General features: G+C 43.7%; 1 protein-coding gene across 3 annotated transcripts in view; it reads right to left on the bottom strand.

Annotated features, from left to right (window-relative positions):
- cdh23 (cadherin-related 23) overlaps nucleotides 1–18942 on the bottom strand; it is a 232171-nt gene that overhangs the window by 164264 nt on the left and 48965 nt on the right. For all 3 annotated transcript variants that reach the window (XM_053620401.1, XM_053620400.1, XM_053620399.1), the window contains 3 exons: nucleotides 3205–3347; nucleotides 2954–3001; nucleotides 2758–2850 (listed from right to left, as the gene is read on the bottom strand). In XM_053620401.1, the coding sequence (XP_053476376.1) occupies nucleotides 2758–2850; nucleotides 2954–3001; nucleotides 3205–3347 (284 nt within the window). The remainder of the gene's footprint in view (nucleotides 1–2757; nucleotides 2851–2953; nucleotides 3002–3204; nucleotides 3348–18942) is intronic.

The following is an 18942-nucleotide window of genomic DNA, read 5'->3' as shown; positions in this document are numbered from 1 at the left end:
CGAGCGTCCCACCTCCTCCATCATCTTCCATCACGAGAGAGCTTAATCATAACGTCAGAGGGCGGAGATCGAGTTGAATACATCTCTTTCCTTCTCTCCGTCCTCTTTATTTAGTCATTGTGACAAAAGCAAAAAAAAATAAAATAAAAAATGCCTGAAGCTTTGAAGATTTGAGTGTGTGTGTGTGTGTGTGTGTGTGTAAGAGACTGCCAAACGGAGTGAGTGTGATACAGAGAGGGAGAGACACTTCACACCCTGTTTGAAGTTCCCTGCTTTACTCGTACCAAGGATTAGATGAAGAAAAGAGCGAGAGAGAGAGAGAAAAAGAAAGAAAGGAAAAGAGAGAAAGACTACAGGGGAAAGGTGACGAGTGAGGGGAGAAGACAGTCAAACGGAGGAAAAGAGACACTCAGCAGGAATCCAGGCAGGAGTTGTGACTCAGGCATGACTACTAAGATACACAAACCTGAGAAAAATCTCTGACAAAGGCAAAAAATAATAAATAAATTATTTAAAAAAAGTGAGAAGCATCCTTTTAAGACCTCGGTGACGCAAAGAAACAAAGGACGTTGAACTTGTTTTGATGTTTGATTGTGTGCATTCTTATTAGTTCCTGCATTCTCATGTACTTGCTCGACATAATATCAGTCCACAGGATTAGGGTTTTGTTTTTTTTCCCTTGAATTGTCTTCCGCAGCGATGTTTGTTAACGAACGAGAGCTTTTAGCTGTACTCGTGTTCGACGTGCGTGAAACGACGCGGGCGTGTTGTGATGACGTCACGTGACGCACAACTCGGCGGCAATTTTGGAAAACCGATCGTTTCCGCCGTCGCTAAATCTTGGAGTCGCTGTAATATTGCACTATAAATTCAGCCCCAATACTGATGCCCTGCAATGCACTGGCACCCCATCCTGGGTGTATCCCTGCCTGGTGCCTAGTGATCCCGGGATAGGCTCCTAACCGGTCAAAAGCAGTAAATAAAAACAAACGCACAAACAAACAAACAAACGGACGACGGGTCATTACGAAGCAGTCATTACGGCAGAGCATTTCCAGGCCATTCACATCATTACATTGCTTACATTGTGCACACTCAGTGCAGGACATTAGTAGCAAAAGTAAGACACATCATTATGAGTGTAAAGCTTAAACAACCCCAACCCCCCCCACAACAGGAACAGCCAAAGTTGTTTTTAATGGTTTTAGTGCAATGGTTCGTTCCAAGAGAACCAATTACCTTTAAGAGCACGTTTGAGTTTCTAAATGCACCAGCAGTTCGTCTATTAGTTCTGTTGATGTTGAGACCTGATAAAGAACAGGTTGCTTGTAAAGCTTATAATTCACCTCTATGGAACATTCGAGCACACCGTTGCGTTCCCTCGAAAAAAACCTGAAGCTAAAATGTGCAGATCTGGCAGAAATGCCAAAATGGTAAGACGACTCGCTGTCCCAGTGTGTCACGTAATCTGAAAACGGAGATGTTTTTATTCCCTACCTTATAGTATAATCAAGTGAACTAGTTTAAGTGGCTAGCATTTTTACTAAGAGCCATAAAACACTCCACTTGCCGTTATTGGGTTTATATACACAGCGAAATCGCTTCACTCAAGAGGCCAGTCTGAAGGATTTTGAAGAAAGGAGGAAAAAGAAAAAAAAAAAAAAACAATTTAAAAGACGGCTAGAAACCAGCCACTGGCATTTTGTTAAGCTGCAGGTAAGAGCAGTCTCCATTAATCCCAAGCCTACAAAATGGCATTAGAATGAAGTCCGGCTTCAATCATGACGACAAACGAAATCGATGTCTGAGCGCACGGCCTCGCGCTTTCCACCAGAAATCTATAAATGTTTGAGAAACTTTCAGACTCCATCTGCGCCCCAAAAAAAAACTTAGAACTTAGAACTTGCCCCGATAATTACGGAAGGTGGTGCGGTGCCTAGGAGGTCAAATAACTCTCGGTGTAGGAATACGGCATCGCACTAGCTATCAGGATACGTACAGAATAAAGCAGGGAACGTTAAACATAGCCTACAATTTATATTCCCATCTTTCATTTACACGACTGGCAACGAAAGCAATGAAATCCGTGTAATAGATGTGGAGAACGATACATCTTTGTAGCATTTTTCACTATTTAAGTACATGCCAACTCGGTCCATCCAGAAACGGACGCAAAATCAAAAGCAACCGCCGCAATGTCCGGAGGAGCTCGCGATTTTTCACATTTCCCGCAGGATTTTCCGTAGGTTTGGGCCTAGACGCGTCACGTGACGTCATCACGACACGTCGAACATGAGTACGGCTAAAAAGTCTCGTTTACCAACAACCATTTGGCCGATCCGAGCAGTTTCCTGCAAAAAAAAAAAAAAATTTTTTAAAATACCCCAAAAGCCATCCATTTTGAAACGAGCCGCTGCAAAACGGAGCATTTTCGCCCGCGACGATCACAAATAAACTCCTGTACAGACGGCCGGTCCTGAAAACGAACTCGAGCTGGTGTGGCCAGAACTGAGATCGCTTGATCCCGGAAGCGAGAGCGCGCAGCATGGAAGCTTGTGTCCATCGACAGAACCGTTCTTACAGCTCAATGAAACGTCTACGGCAGTGTCCGTGAGGTTTCGACTCCGACTCATCCGAAAACGAGTCTGCCTCGTCTAAAACAGCTGAGTGGGACCGCACGTGAAATCTTTTGGTCATCATGCAATTCACGATGCATGCACGAGGTTCTGACATAAATTTGTACACACAGGTCTGTACCTCGGGTATATTCAGAGTGTAAGGCTGGTTATGGAAAGTCGGCGCGTTGTCATTCACATCTCCAATCTGGATGTTCACGGTGTCCTTCACCACCTGCACCAAACACACACCTTTTACCACGTGAGGTCATGTGGTATAGCTGCAGAATAACTCAAAAGGAAAGTGAAAGAGTTGGTGAGTGTGTGTGTGTTTTTACCCCTTGACTGTCACTGACAGAAAACACCACCTGCATTTCAGACTTTGTCTGCAGAAAGGAAAGAAAAAACAAAACAAAAAACACCAGAACAGTCTGTCAAGGAAATACACACACTTTCAATTATTCTTAGATCGTCATGTCGATAGTCCTCCCACTGACTTTTCCCAAGTTTGTGTTTCCACCTCACTGAAACACCAACACTGCTATGTGCATCTGTGGCATCTACACAGTTTGTTTGTGTGTGTGTGTACCTCACGGTCGAGTGGCTGTCGGAGCCACACCACGCCAGTGTTCTCCTGAACGGCAAAGAACCTCGAGGCCTCCTCACCCACCACGCCAAAAATGAGCGGCTCTCCATCGGGATCCACGGCTGTGAGTTGAGTTATCGAAGAACCTGAAAACACACACACACACACACACACACACACACACACACACACACACACACACACACACACACTTTAGAGACTTGCATCACATAAAAAAAGCAGGGTCCTGAAACTTTTTAGATCTAGTATACAAATCAACTAAAAAAAACCAAAACAAAAAAAGAAGAAGAAATAATTAGAATAATTTGATGAATATAATCCAACTGTTACATTACATTATGAGCTAGGTATTTATCCACAGAACTAAAAGCCATGGAGGATGTTGCATTTTGCGCTTATATTTATAACTGTCCTAACGTGAGTGACGACAGGAACTACCTTCACAGACATGCCACAACAAATTGTAACCGTAGATGGATAAAAATATGGACGTAAGAATTGAAAAATTGATGACAAATTGCTGCGGTAAAAGAGGAATAAAAACACAGGATGTGCTGCAACATTCAGTGCCACATCACACCAAGTCATTGATTCACCCCCCCCACAACCCCAAACCCCCTCATCCACACAGGTGTGTGTTTATGGAGGCACCTGGTAAGGGGCTCCCTGACTCAATGTGGCTTTAGATGACATCAGAGTACATCTCACAACAATAGTGCCAAACCTCCCCCCTCTCTCTCTCCCTCCCCAATACAGATGTGAGGTACTTCCCATGAGTATTAACGTAGACTAAATAAACGTAACCCGGACCTTTACCTCCCAATTAGAAAGATTTAGCTTCTCATGTTTTTAGATAAAGACTTGAGATAATAATAAGAAGTATTATTTTGTAGCTGTTTAGATGATCCTGAAGATTTTGAACTGTTTTTTTTCCCCACCAATTCTTAGTCAAAGAGCATTTTCACTACTAACTTAATCGACCGCACAAGGTCAAACCTGATATACATTTCATAAAAAATATAGTCTAGCACCCTAAGGAGTTCTTTAGTTCGGTTCCTCTCTCTATGGAGACCCTTCTATATGGAAAAAGCCCCACACCAGAGGGTTTCCCTTTCAGAAAAGGATTCAAGTAGACCCCCGTCTATACAGTCCGAACGCAAAGCTGTAAGCGGATGCTCTGATGTACGGAAAACACCGATTTCGGGGGTTTTAGGTCTACTGTAATAATGACTAACTATAATGTTTCAGCTCTAGTCCAGGCTAACGATGACGAGGTCAAAACACGTACAAGTACTCCAATACATGAAGCACACGAAGCATAACCTCTCTTTAAATCTACATCACACAAGTCACAAACCTTAACCAGCCTCTACAAAGGCCAATTAGCGTCTCACACACACACACACACTCATACACACACTCACAGCCTCCTGCTTTTATTAATTCACACCACTGCGCCATGAAAAAGAGGTGGAAAAAGGACTAATTAATAGAACGATTTATGAACCCTTCTATGTCTTTCTAATGAGATTTATGCAAATTCGCCTGCTTTCACTACGAGTTATAATTTTGTCGAAGACGGTGCAAATTAAGCATTTTACTCGCCACTCATTAATAATCGGCACTTGGCTCTCGTTCTCCCACTCTCGCGGCCCTCTCGTCTCGTGACGGAGAAGGGAACATCCGTCGTCTGGATAACGAATGGACGTTCGCGAGGGATATCTCGTCTCCCAGCTCGGGGAACGCAAGACATTTTCCACCTAAACGCAAGCCAGAGGGCATCAATTAGGACCTGATGGGAGGGCAATCGTTCTAGAAGATAAATGATGCGTGTGCGTTGAGTAGATATGTTTGGATATACATTTCACAAGCTCAAAGTAAGTGGGTTTTGAAAGTTTCAAAAAAAAAAAACGTTGTGACTCCTGCTTTTTTTTTTTTTTTTTGTCTGTATAAACATTTCGCATGTGCAACAGTTGTAGTTCCCTAGCTGTGCTTCTCCTAGTAATGGTTCCTTTGGGTCCCTAGCTGTGCTTTCCTAGCCATGCCTTCCCTGGCTGTAGTTCATATTGTTAACTAGATGTGCTTCCTGTACTTCCCTGACTGATAGTTCATGCTGTTCCCTGCGGTTCCTTAGCTGTGATTCTATAGCGATGCCTCCCCTAGCTGTAATTCATGTGGTTCCCTTGCTGTGGTTCCGTAGCTTTGATGCTATTTTCCTTATAGTGTTTCCTCAGAAAGCCAACGAAAAGAATCTTTTATTTCACAGGAACTGTGTATTAAATACTAAGTTTGACCTGGCCGTGAGATTCCACACAGGGTTGAAAGGGAGCCTGAAGACTAACCCCGGGGACACAAGGTGGGGGATACCTTGGATGGGGTGCCAACCCATCGCGGGGCACAATCGCACACACACTACAGATGCCGATCAGCCTACAGCGCATGTCCGTGGACTGGGGGAGGAAACCAGAGTATCTGGAGGAAATCCCCGAAGCACGCGGGGCGGACGCAAGAATCGAATCCCCGACCCCCGAGTGAGGTGCGCGGAAAACGTGCTAACCGCTAAGCCACCGTGACCCTAAAACACTAACTCGAGCCCACAAATGCATAACACGTTCACACAATTTACTTTATTCATGCTCTTCATGTTTGTATTCGGACCTCAGAAGCGTGAGCCAATGGGAAATCGGTCACACCTCGCTGTTTACTTTTTACTGACAACTGTTAAAAACCAAACGGTTAGCTAATTAACATCATCACTATATTCCCTCCAAAATGGACAGTCACTGATGGTTACGGTTTGGGAAAGTTGTGGGGTTAGCAGCCATAGATCTTCATTTGCCGCTCTCGCTTTTTTACAATCCTTACGAAATGTGCGCTGAGATCAGGTTTGTGCGCGTGTTTTTTTTTTTTTTCTCTCCTCTGCGGTTATCAGCAGCCAGCCGTGTCTTCTGTTCCTCTCCCCAGCCTCCTGCCCGTTCTGACAAATGATGCCATTTAGCCAAAAGTGATGCCGGTATTAAGCTTATGAATGATACACTGCACATTAACAGCCTCCAGAGCAGAGAGCCACAGACAAGAGCAATGTACTGCAGGACTCATTTATCTCCATCCTTCCCTCTCTCTCTCTCTCTCTCTCTCTCTCTCTCTCTCTCTCTCTCTCTCTCTACACAGCAGCGTGTTCCAGACCCGTTTTCGACACGACCTCGTTGCCTTCCCCTTACGACTCACAAGTGCGCGTCATCTCTGTCGCACAAGCCGCCATTTGTACCTCCAGGATAGGACGGTATAGTTGGAAGGCAATTCTATCTGGCAGCAAGAACAGTGTGTTCCAGAAACCCCCACCCCCCACCCCGCCCCCCCCCAGGTGTGTTCCAGCTCAAGCACACCTGGTGAAACTAATGAAGCCCTTGATTAGCTGCAACAGGTGCGCTTGAGACAGCGCCCGTTCTGCATATTTGTGCTGTCGTGAGGGATACGATTCAGGCGGGTGAGTCATTTGGAGAAATCATTCCAAGTTGCATTTTCAGTTAAATTCGGGGAAACCGCTTGAAGCGTTCGTCGCGTCGAACTGTTTCAAATCGCTTTTGTTCGATTTGTTCATCGCAGACAGCTGAGAGTCGGTCAATTTTGACAATAAACCGGATTCGCAACGGGGGTTCAATCATTTTGATTGCAACTGTACATGGTGACATAAATGCCGGCCTGTACGTATGCTGTTTCTACGGTAACAGACCATCGTTTCCCGCAGATACGACCCTAAACGGCTTTTTACTCGACGTGCACGTGTTGCACTACGGAAGCCGATTAGGATCTCTCACGTGGTTTCTCTTGAAGTTACGAGTCACGAAGATACTTTAGCATGGAATGATAACGGTATAAAGGAATATTTTTAATGTGGGTCATTTTTAAAACTCTTCTGAACGAGCCTCCCAGAAAATCAACTTGAGCACCTGCGTGGCTTGGCTTAGACATAGCGTGGACTCTGAAGACGCGAAACTTTCCCCGTACCATTTTATAGATTTAACGTTTGAGCTTAGCGTTCCGACTCTGGATCACATTTATTTTAACCAGCATTTCCATTTACAACAACTTGCACGTGCAATGTTGAGGGATTTGGTGGGTTCGTTTGGTTTTTTTTTTGCCTTTGTCTCCAAGTCCATAAGGATGCACACATTTCTACTTTCTATACAAAAAGAAATTGGAGTTCATGGATGGAGTCCATCCATCTTCCATACCACTTATCCTACACAGGGTCTCGAGCGAAGTCTGGAGCCTATACCAGGGAACTCGGGGCATAAGGTAGGGGACACCCTGGGTGGGGTGCCAACCCTTAGCGAGGCACAATCACACACTATGTACAATTTAGAAATGCCAATCAGCCTACGTCTTTTGGACTGGGGAAGGAAACCCGAGTTCCTAGAGGGAACCCCTAAGCGCACGGGGAGAGCGTGCAAGCTCGGCACGGAAGCAGGATTCAAACCCCCAGCCCTGGAAGTCCGAAGCAGGCGTACTAACCACTAACCCACCACGTCCCCACACTTTGAGTCATACGGCTGTATTGGATTACCTAAAACAGCGGTGCGTCTCAGTTCCGTGAGATTCCGACACCGGAGCCCTTTTTCTTGTGCTATACCTGAATGAGGAGCTTTTTTTCCTTCGTTTTTAAATCGTCTCGCCTTTACATTACATATTTCATTTTACAGCACAGATAAAAAACCTGATCTACTTCTTCAGTCCGCATTTTCTACCCCTGACTTTTTAACGGCCTTAATAGCAAGTGCTTGTTTGGTGCAATAACGTCCAAAATGGTGGTCTGGACACTACTGGGAAACCCCGTCTCGGACGCCTCTACTCAAGAGAGATCGGGCATCCTCGCAGGCACGAACAAAGCCTGAACGAGCACAAGCCTATGCTATTGATGGCGATTATGAAGCGCTACTGTAAATCGTTCTGGATAAAAGCGTCTGCTAGACGCTGTTAAAGGAAAATCGAAGTTTCCAACGCACGCTAACGATATCACGCAGCCTGTAACTGGAAAACGTTCAAGAATCAGAATAAACCCAAATATGTGATTTAGAAACGGTTGCACGGTCTCATTTCCATTTTTTCAGTCAACTGTGCTGTAAATGGTGAGTGATGACCGACGCTGATGCCTGTATGTTTGGCCATTAGTTGAACGTGAAGGCGTGTACGAATAAGTTGCGACCAATTCATTACGAGTAGCACATATGAAGACGCATGCTAGAAAATTCAAATCGAAATGAGTGTCAGGTTCTGCAAAGTGTGTGTGTGTGTGCGCGTCTGATCACGCCGGTTGCGCGAGTACAGAGCCCGAGGCTGCCATATGTTTAAAATAGCTCGGGGTTTGTAGAAGATGAGGCCCGTGGGGCGTTTAAATCTTCCCACAGCGGGTGTTCATCCCTGAGAAGATCAATAGAGTAGCTCCTCCAGGACCGCTAAAGGACAGGGGCAACACACCTAAACTTTATTAATGTCCTTCTCATCTCCACGCACAGCTGGGACGCTGCATGAGGAGGAGGCTAATGTCTGTGTGCATGTGCCATCGCTGGCATTTTATGCCTTTTACAACGGCACAAAAGGCGCACTATCTTTTGTGACAGATAGATAGAAAGATATGTACACACACACACACACACACACACACACACACACACACATATATACACATATATGTGTATATATCTCAGTTGCTAAACAGGTGAACGTTTTTGCTTTGGGGTTTTACATTAATAAATAAACTACAGGAATCTAGAGGGAAGATTCCGTCTCGTCTTTCTCGTCCTCACCGCAAGCTCAAAGTCTCCTGGAACATCGTGTAAAAATATTCAAAATAGACCGAGGACTAGTTTCTTTAGGCATATGAAGAAAACTCCATCATGTGGCACTGCTTTTCTAGTCATTTACAGTGGAAATCGGCGTAAGATTTATAGTAAACAGGGCAAAGGTCGAAAAATGTTTAAACGTGTTTTGTTTTTGTAACTCCTCCCAGAATTTGGTAGAAAAGTCAGGAATAAAAAAAAATAAAATAAAAAAAAACACACAATTCGAGTTTTGCATTTTGAGGTCAATGAAAATCGCCAGTTTGACGGAAACGTTTCAAAGCGATCTATTTGTTTGCTTGTTAAAATTGATTGACTTTTTAAAAAGGTGTCCACGTGATTGAAATAAACCAAATGGAGCTGCACTGTAATGTGTAACAGTGTTTTTTTGTGTGTGTGTGTGTTGATCACATTTCTAGCTGGATGATCTCATGCTAGTTGTATTAACGCGAACATGCATTCCATTTCGAATAAAACGATCGCAATCTAGTCAAAATTCTACGCAGTTATAAAGCCGGCGATACATTTATGAAGTCAGCTGCCGCGAGAGAAAGAAAAAATATTGACCCCCGTTACGACACGAGAGCATTAACGCTGCTTTGTGAGGAAAAGCACGGCAAAATGTATACACCTGTCTGCACTTCTCATGACGGTTAACTGATTTGGGACGATGCTCAGGTCAGCTCTCATGCTGGAAGAGAGCTAGGAGAGACACCCGCATGCACACCGAGGTCTGTGAGCGATGATGTAACTCCATCAACAACGTTAGACCTGAATAACCCCGAAGCGTTTATTCACCAGCAGACCGAATCATTAGGATAACCTACCAAGTGTATTAAGCTTTTCTTCCTGGTATAACTTTTCCTAACCACCTTACGTTCGCTGTATAAATAAAACATCTTTTTAATAATACTATCGGCAGAAGTGACAGATGTGAAGTCATTAGAAGCCTGTGATATATGCATAATGAAATCATGAATTATGCATGCAGGCATTCATTACGATTTGTGTCACATTCGGTATTTTCATTACAATACTTGCGATTATAAAAACTACTTTTTTTTTCCTCTCCTCAGGTGTTAACTGAGAAACCGTGAGCATCACTAATGGATTTAAAAAAAAAACAACAAAAACAACAGCTAATCGGAATAATTTATACGTAATAAGAACGTTTTGATCCATGGTTTATAGTACGAGATCCATCAGCCATTGTGTTAATAGCAAGTGTTTCATTAATAGGCCTGAACCCTAAATCAAGCCGACTCCTAATTGGCTCGGTGTCATAATCTCTGTAGAAAGCAGTCCTTCATGCATGCTACCGTAATGCCTTAACGTCCGTGTTTCCTTTCGGCTAATGAGCAGGGAGCACCCGAGCGTTCTGGTCCTAATTCGTCCTCAAGCCGTTGTGAAAGGTTAACCCCTCCCAACGTTCGTAATAGCGCACTCTCTAATATGTTAATGGATGAGGCAAATACCATCCTGCAGGGATTGGGGGGGACGGGGGGGGGGGACGAGCAGGGAGGGGGGCAAGTTGACACTGAAATTGTGCAAAAAGTCTTTGACCCTGGCAAAGAAATCAGTGGTGTGAACGATTCATTTGGGATGATTTTCCTCCACAGACAGCTCTTTTGGCTTGAATGTGCCTTTTAGAGGCGGTACACATAAGTCGTTTGTGTGTGTGTGTGTGTGTGTGTGTGTGTGTGTGTGGAAATTGCTGTGCATAATTTGACCTGCAATCTTTTTTGATAGACCCTCCAGGAGTAAACATAATCTGGTCTGATTCGCCCCCTGCAGCTGCTTCATTCAACCTCTCATTCACACACACACACACACACACAATTAATTTCACACACACACACACACCCCCTTCCCATGCACAAAACTGTAAACACTTTCAATCGTTCTCACACGCTGGACACACTCCAAGACTAATTTGCCGATGCACACATTCTGACTTCCACCCCATCCTAGATAACGCACGCGCACACACACGCGCGCACACACGCACGCACGCACCGCCCCTCCCTGTTTCCCTGAGGTCTATTGAAACATTTTGGAAATGCTGTTTGTGTGTAACGATGGTTAGGTGCATTTTCTGAAAAGGATCAGCACGATGATGTCATCAGGAGTACAGTAATCACGGCCACGTGCGAACACCGTGACCGTAAACGTGTTTTTATTTCCTTTCACTCCGTTCTTCTCCCGGTGTAATCACCACATGACCACACACCTGTTTTTTTACCGTCACAGCTAACTACACCAGGGTCTGGATGACGGTACGGCTTTGTTGTCCTTCCCCGATCTACTCCTGGGTCTGTTTCTATTTCGCTCCTGTGTTATGTTGTTATTCTAGTTCTGTTCATTAGTGTCCCGTATTGTTTAGCTTGGTTCTGTTTGGTTTCTGGTTCTGTTCTGTTTCGTGGTCCTGTTCTGGTTTGTTCCCCTTTCCCAATCCATTTCTGTTTCTAGTTCTGATTCTGTTCTTGCTCTATTTCATGCTCAGTTCTTGTTCTGGTTGGATTCTGGTTCTGTTTCTTGGTCCTAATCGGTTTCCATTTCTTTTATGATGTGGTGTCTGTTTAGATCTGCTCAGTTTCTGCTTCATTTTTTTCCCCTTCTATTTCTTCCGTTCTGATTCTGGTCCTGTTCGGTTTACGGTCCTGTTCTTGTTATGTTTTGTTCCTGGTTCTGTTTCTATTTCCGGTTCCGTTTTGTTCTGCTCTGCTCTCTGGTATCCCGTTACTCCCAAATCAGAGGCAACATGACATGTTCTTAACTCGTCTCTACAGAGCAGCGCATGTGGGTTTGTTTAGCGACTCAAACAGTGATTTCTCGTTAACGCCAGGTGTGAAATAAGCACTACGACCCGAGACAGAAATCAACGGTTCCGTCTGTGAAACGCAAGTTTCGGAATTCATATTGCCCCTTTAACGAAGTAGTATGAAGGTGACGTTACACATTTACACACTTTACCGAGAGACTCGGAGATGACTCTGAAAAATTGTGTGACACAAAAAAAAAAAAAAAAAAAACCTGACCTTCTTCCCTAACAACGATAATGGAGAATGATCCAGAACTTTCTCACTCGTCCCATCGGACACAGGGGAACGGAGAAAGTTTATTTAGGCATACTGATGAGGAGTAACAAGCAGCAGGTGAGATTAATTAACTACCATGGCAACAGGGTAACAAGAGCAGGTGAATCTGACCATAAAAGGAAATGACATTCAAACTAACGACATGAGCTGGGTCAAAGTGACCTTGACCTCTAATAACGAAGGGGTCATAAGAGTTAAGTGAAAAATAGACGCGAAGGGCAGCTCTCGCTCCCTTCTTTCTTCCATTTCCCTTGTTTAAACTTCATCCGGTCTGTGCCAATACACTCTCTCTCTCTCTCTCTCTCTCTCCAGTAAGTACATTAAGATCAGTGTTGATGAGAGGGCAGGAGACTGATGGAGTTCCGGGGTCTAAGTGAGTCCCACGTTTCATCTCTCACACACACACACGCGCGCGCGCACACAGTCCTTGGGCCAGTGTGTACTAATCCTGCAGATTTATGGTTAAATCGGTCACGCTTTGTAGGCACAAACCTTCTACAACCTTCCCAACATTGTGCCCAAGTACAAAACAAAACACACAGAAAAGAGCGAGAGAAAGAGCGCGAGAAAGAGAGAAAGAGAAAGAGCGCGAGAGAGAGAGAAAGAAGCACAGCTACCCTCATGCGTTCTCCGTTACATTACTGTTACTCAGAGCCATTACATCATCCACACTATAATGATGCCTATCCTGGCTGAGTGTGATGTCACACGTCCCAGAATCCCAAACCTCATGCACTAGGGGTAGCAGGGGAAGAGTAAAGCAGTCTCCACTTGTTATTTTGATTGTATGTTAGAGGAGGACAGCGATGTGTGTGACTGTGCAGTTTCTTTCTATTCTGAACCGGTCTGATGCGAGAGAGTTTACACGTTCACGTGTGCGCATACGCACGCACGCACACACAGGCCTAATTTAGCTGTCAGTGTAAGGAGGTCTTTAAAAGCCCATTAGGGTGATTCTACCCGTCTCACACACTTCTCAGAACCTGTCTGTCTACCAACCTCACTGTCCACGTCTTCTTCACTTTCCATCTGCTGCAGCGTCACTCTTGATCAGTCTCTCTGTCTGTCTGTCTGTCTGTCCTCCTCATTCTCTCCGTCTTTCTCTCTACCTTTATGCTTATATATCCACCTCTCTGTCTGTCTTTCTCACTTCCTCGGTCTGCCTCATTCTCTATCTACTGTGCATACCTGTAAACTGTTCTGCCTTCCTGTCTATCTACTCGTTTCCTGTCTATCTACCCGCCTCTCTGCCTTTTTCGATATACACCTCCTTTTTGCCTGCCGTTTGTCTCTCTTCATCTGCGAGTGGGCGGCACCGGGGTGGCCAGTCACATGTCTACCTTCATGTCTGTCTGCTTTTTTTTTCCCCCTGTCTGTCTACCTGTCTATCTGCCTCACAATCTCCATGTCTGCTTCTCTATTTCTCTTTTTGCCTCCCAATCTATCTGGCTTTCCAGATATATGCCTCTCTCTATCCACCAACCCATATATCTGTCTGTCCATCTATCTTTCTGCTTCTTTGTCTATCTGCTTCCTTTTGTCTCATTTCCTATCTTTTCCTTGTTGGCACTTTGACATCTATATCTGACAGACAGCTGCAAATATACTCGCCGTCCTTCACACAAGCATAAACAAATCACTACACACACACACCCCAATAGAAGTGGTCTCTTGGGGCTCTGCTAAATCGACGCGCAGCTAATAGCACCTCTGCATTCATGCTAAGCCTTCACTCACAGAGGAACCCATTTCACGCCTCTCGTTCACTCAAGACTCTCCTCCGTTCCTTCATCCCTCCATCACAGCTGCTCAAAGCACAAGACCTTTCTTGGCGTCATGGCTGCCATCACCTGACTGAGAGGCTGTGTCAGCAGCACTGCAGAAGTCACTGTTCAGAGACACGCTTGTTCACTAATGTTCAGGTGTGTGACATTTCCTGAGAAAGTGAGACAGGGCTTTTCACCCCGAGTGGGCTGTGTGTGACACGTCAAAGGAAAGAGGGGAAGAAAAGACGGAGACGAGTGTACTTTCCATCCTGCTTTTCACTGAGCTAAGGGATTTAAAGCCAAGGAACTTGAACCCACTAACTTTATGCCAGGAGCTGAAGTCCAAAAACTTTCACTCAGGAACTTAAGGCCAGAAAGTTAAATAAATAAATACATTTTAAAAGATAGCCTAGGATTTTAATCTAAATAAGAAAAGTCCAGATGTGGAAGTTTAACCCCAGGAAGTTCAGAACAGAAAATGTAGCCTAGGAACTTAAACTGAGGAAATTTATCCCAGGAACGTAAAACCCACAGAGTTTAGCACAGGTACTTTATCTCATGAAGACTTTTTTCCATCCTGATGAGCATCAACAACTCTTTTTCCTGAGGTCCTCAGAAACCTCCTTTACCCATGCCACGATGCATTTCCACAAACGTGTGTGGTGTCGTGAAGATCAGACTTCGATAGATCCCTGTTCTTTAAATAAAACGGAGCGCTCGCTCACCTGATCATCATCCCATTGATTGAAATCACCCGACTCCAATTTCCCCTTCAAACGAACTGTTAATCCTAGAGGTTCACGTACTTTTGCCACTCACATATATGCATCATTTTCCTCCAGAAGTAATTTGTCTCGTATTTGTTTAATCGGGTTCTCGGTCTACTTTCGGGACTCGTGTGGAAAATCTGATGATGTTTTAGGTCATATCGATGCAGAAATATAGGAAATTCTAGAGGGTTCACTAACTTTCGAGCACCACCGCACAAGCACAAACTTTGGCTTTGGCACTTTTCCGTTCCTGGCTGCATGTACAGGATTAAATAACTATAATCCTCCATCTCGGTTTGACTGCAGGTTAACTTCGAGATCTGGCTCCATGTTGGTTTTGGCATGCACATTTTTTTCACAAGCCAATCGAATTCCAACGATAAACAGGACCTCCATGCCGCGCCTGCCCGATTACGCAATTTCACTTGGGGGGGGGGGGGGGGGGACATCACACTACTGAACAAAAATTCAACTGACTTCTCTGTCAAGCCCTGACCAATGGAAAGGTACCAAAGAAACCCATCATTTGGCCCGAAGGGGATATTTAACATTTGAACATAAATAGCTACAAACCTGAGAATTCAATAACACAAAATATTGCGAAATTTTATTTGCAATTGAAAGACATAAAAATGGTGATTTTTTTTTTTAATGAATTATTCCAGTCTTTCAATTACTCTATGTCTGGCAGGTGATCTTTTGTTAAGGTCACATTTTACCCCCTGAATATTCAGTAGCTGATAGAAATGATTTGCTGAGAGTTCTGACATTTTATTTGCCGTGGATCTTGGGAAAATTGCCACTTGGCTGTTATTGACTTCTTTGTTTCATGCTGTGGATTGTATTATGTACAAGTACTTTATTATTAATAATAATAATAATAATAATAATAATAATAAAGTCTAAATTCTGAGCACAGTTTTTATGTGATTGATTACATTCATCTCAGCCAAAGCCAACGTTTAAACTCTTATCCAAAAAACGGACAGCTGGACTTTATAGTCCTCCATAAACAGATGCCTCACTGCTCACAATGCTACCTCCCGAAGCGTCCCGTCCCTCCATCTGCTACTCAGTCTAACGTTTTCTCTCCTGTCCTGCCAATCTCTCCAACTCACTGAGCCTGTGTCTCTCTACACCATATTATTACATCAAATACAGGCTCTAATTTCATCACATGGCCCTTGCTCCTTTCTCAAGTGGTGTTATCGGCTGATGTGCTTATACTGACCAACAGCGCTGAGAAGAATAGAGATTCTTTGAGATCAGAGACTGTCTAGTATGTGCGCTTGCGCTCTCTCTCTCTCTCTACAGTCAGCCATCAGTACTTTTTTTTACAAAAACAAACAAAAAAAAAACACTACTGAATGTTTGTGTACTCTGTTTCAAATATTTAAATTCTAATGCAGTTTGAAAAGCTGGTTTGTGTCATTCACTTTTTGTTTGGTTAAACTTCAAGGATGTTGGTGGCCATTGGCACTGGAACGATGTGGGGGAAAGTGGGCGGGGCCAACACGGCAACGGCAGTGCCCTCCATTTCAGCAATATTCTTGGGTTTGCGTGCTGCAACCGCCTTCTTCAAATCCCACCAGAGATTTTCTATGGAGATTTTCTAAGTCAGGTGACTCTGACGGCCCTGTAGAATCTTCCAGGACTCCTCCTGCAACCAAGCCTTGGTGGAATCTGAGGTATGCTTGGGATCATTGTCCTGTTCGAAGGTCCAATGACGCCAGAGCTTCAGCTTTCTCACAGACGGCATGACGTTTTCTCCGGGGAGAGATTTTTCCTGATACTTCAATGAATCCATCTCGCCTTCCACACGCTGCAGGTTTCCAGTGAAACAGTATGCAAAGCAGCCGCAGAGCATCACCGAGCCACCACCATGCTTGACTGTGGACAGAGTGTTCTTTCTTCATTCTTCCCCCTCCAGACATACCGCTGATCCATCATGCCGAAAAGTTCCAGTTTTGTTTCATCGCTCCACAGAACACAATCCCAAAACTTCTGTAGCTTATTGATATGATTTTGAGATGACTTTTTTTTTGCGCTTTTGGGTCAGTAGTGCTGAACGTCATGGAGTTCTGGCATGGAAACCTTCTGCGTTTAGAACACGCCTTACCGTACTCACTGAAACCTGCACAGCAACCTATTTTAATCGTGACGATCACGGCTTACGGCTATATTATAAATTCTTTATCCAAATATTTTGAGATACTGGATTTTTGATTTCCGTGAGCTGTAATCCGTAATCAACAAAATTATATATTACATATACACACACACTTTTTTTTTATTAAACAAAGCACATTCAAAACAAATTTATCAAATACACCACAGAAAAAAAAACACGCATTTTATTCAACGTGACGTGTATATTACTCAAATATAAGAAACTCGTGCATAGCTTCCAAGCTCCACACCTACTGCGCCTCTCTCACTGCTCTGTGCTCAGCGCTCGCTCGGAGTCTTAGTCGCGGCTTTCCGATCTGCTAACAAGCCACCGTTGTTTTATGGATTATAAATGAACTAATTATCTGTGACGCTCGTTAGCTCGCAGGTCCTAATTAGCAAAAAATTAATATTGGTTTTGATAAAGATGTTGGCAGAGGCAAACTGGCAATTGACCTTCTCCAGCAATCTGGTGAGGGATACAGAGACATAAGGTGTGTGTGCATGTGTATTTGTGTGTGTGTGTGTGTGTGTGTGTGCGCGTTTTAGAGAGAGAGAGAGAGAGAGAGAGAGAGAGAGAGAGAAAACATTTGGAGACAAGCCGATGCACAGCAGCTGGGCTCTCTGATTTGTCGACATTAATACATTAAAAAAAATAACATAAGCGAACACGCACACTTTTTACAGCCATACATTTACAACCCAAAAACAGATTACAACACAAATCACATATTAACCGAGCATCCAAACAGACGGCTAAGCAGTGATCGACGACAGAGGACAAATGACGGATTGAAACGGGACACGGACAGACTGGTGGCCATTTTCCTCTCCCTTATTGACCCTTCCATGATCGTTTAATCGTTTCCATCCCAATTTCCGAAGCTGCCACTCTATTAGTGAACGTTAAATAAGGGTAGCACATGACTCACCACACTGAGATCCCCATAATGGATTATCATACACGTACATGCGTGCACGAATGGCGGAAAGATGACCAGCATGACCTTTGACCTTATAGATCTTGTTCACACATTCGCCGGGTGTGAATCAATAGATCGTGTAGTACTAACTGAAAAGCAACGTTGCAGTGCTCACCGTAAAGGAGAAGGCCACAGAAACGGGATCTTTACGATGGATTTTTCGGACTGCTGAGGAAAGGGCAAGCTCGTAATTCATAGCATTTATCACACGGCACGGTTGAAAAGTCCACAACCAAGAACTGTCCATCTGCTACAATACGGCAGAATCCAATACAAGTCGTACGATATACATTAATATCCTGAGATAATAACCAGATGGTATTTAGCCATCTACAGTTGAGGTCATAAGTTTTCATACAGAATTTTTTTGCTTTGTTACGTTACGTACAAACTTTTCAACTGGTTCACTTGTGTAAATTCAGTTATTATTGTGTCTTGTGGACTATATGTAAACATTTGTTGTGGGAAATAATATTCTGGGCAGTATTAATTAATAAAAAACAAAATGCCATTTTAATGATCACTCGTTATTATGATGATAATGTACATTATTATTATTATTAATATTTTGCAGATTCTGCAAAGCGTATGTAAACTTATGACCTTACACAACATGATCTTTGTAGGGAGACATCAAGACAAGGTTGGAAAGTATCCCAAATATAACCTTTTTCGTTTTTTACTTATACATTTTTTCAAAACCTGATTTTTCATCTTTTTTTTCCTTTTTGGTTTGTCGTTGCCGTTTTCCAGAATTCAGCCACAGCCATATTCAACGATGTTCCATAAACAAAAAGCTCTGCGAATGAACAGCTCAATTCACGGACACAATATAACACGACACAGTAATTTACAGAGTTACGGTTGAGAATGGGGTGAAGATGCCACTGGTCCATGTTTTCCACAGAAGAGCAAGAAAACTGCCAACATCGCCTAGCCAATCAAATTCAAGCTACGTGAATATGTCATGTCATGTCATATAGAATTCGTACTCTTGGACATCAGGTTGAGCAATCTAGACGTTGCCCTTACCGCATAACAATCAAGAAATCTTACTGATAGCTAGCCAGCTGCCCTGCTTCACTCAACACACA

Source organism: Ictalurus furcatus, chromosome 3, assembly GCF_023375685.1.
Source record: "Ictalurus furcatus strain D&B chromosome 3, Billie_1.0, whole genome shotgun sequence".
Lineage (NCBI taxonomy): Eukaryota > Metazoa > Chordata > Actinopteri > Siluriformes > Ictaluridae > Ictalurus > Ictalurus furcatus.
This window is presented reverse-complemented; position numbering and strand designations above follow the sequence as displayed.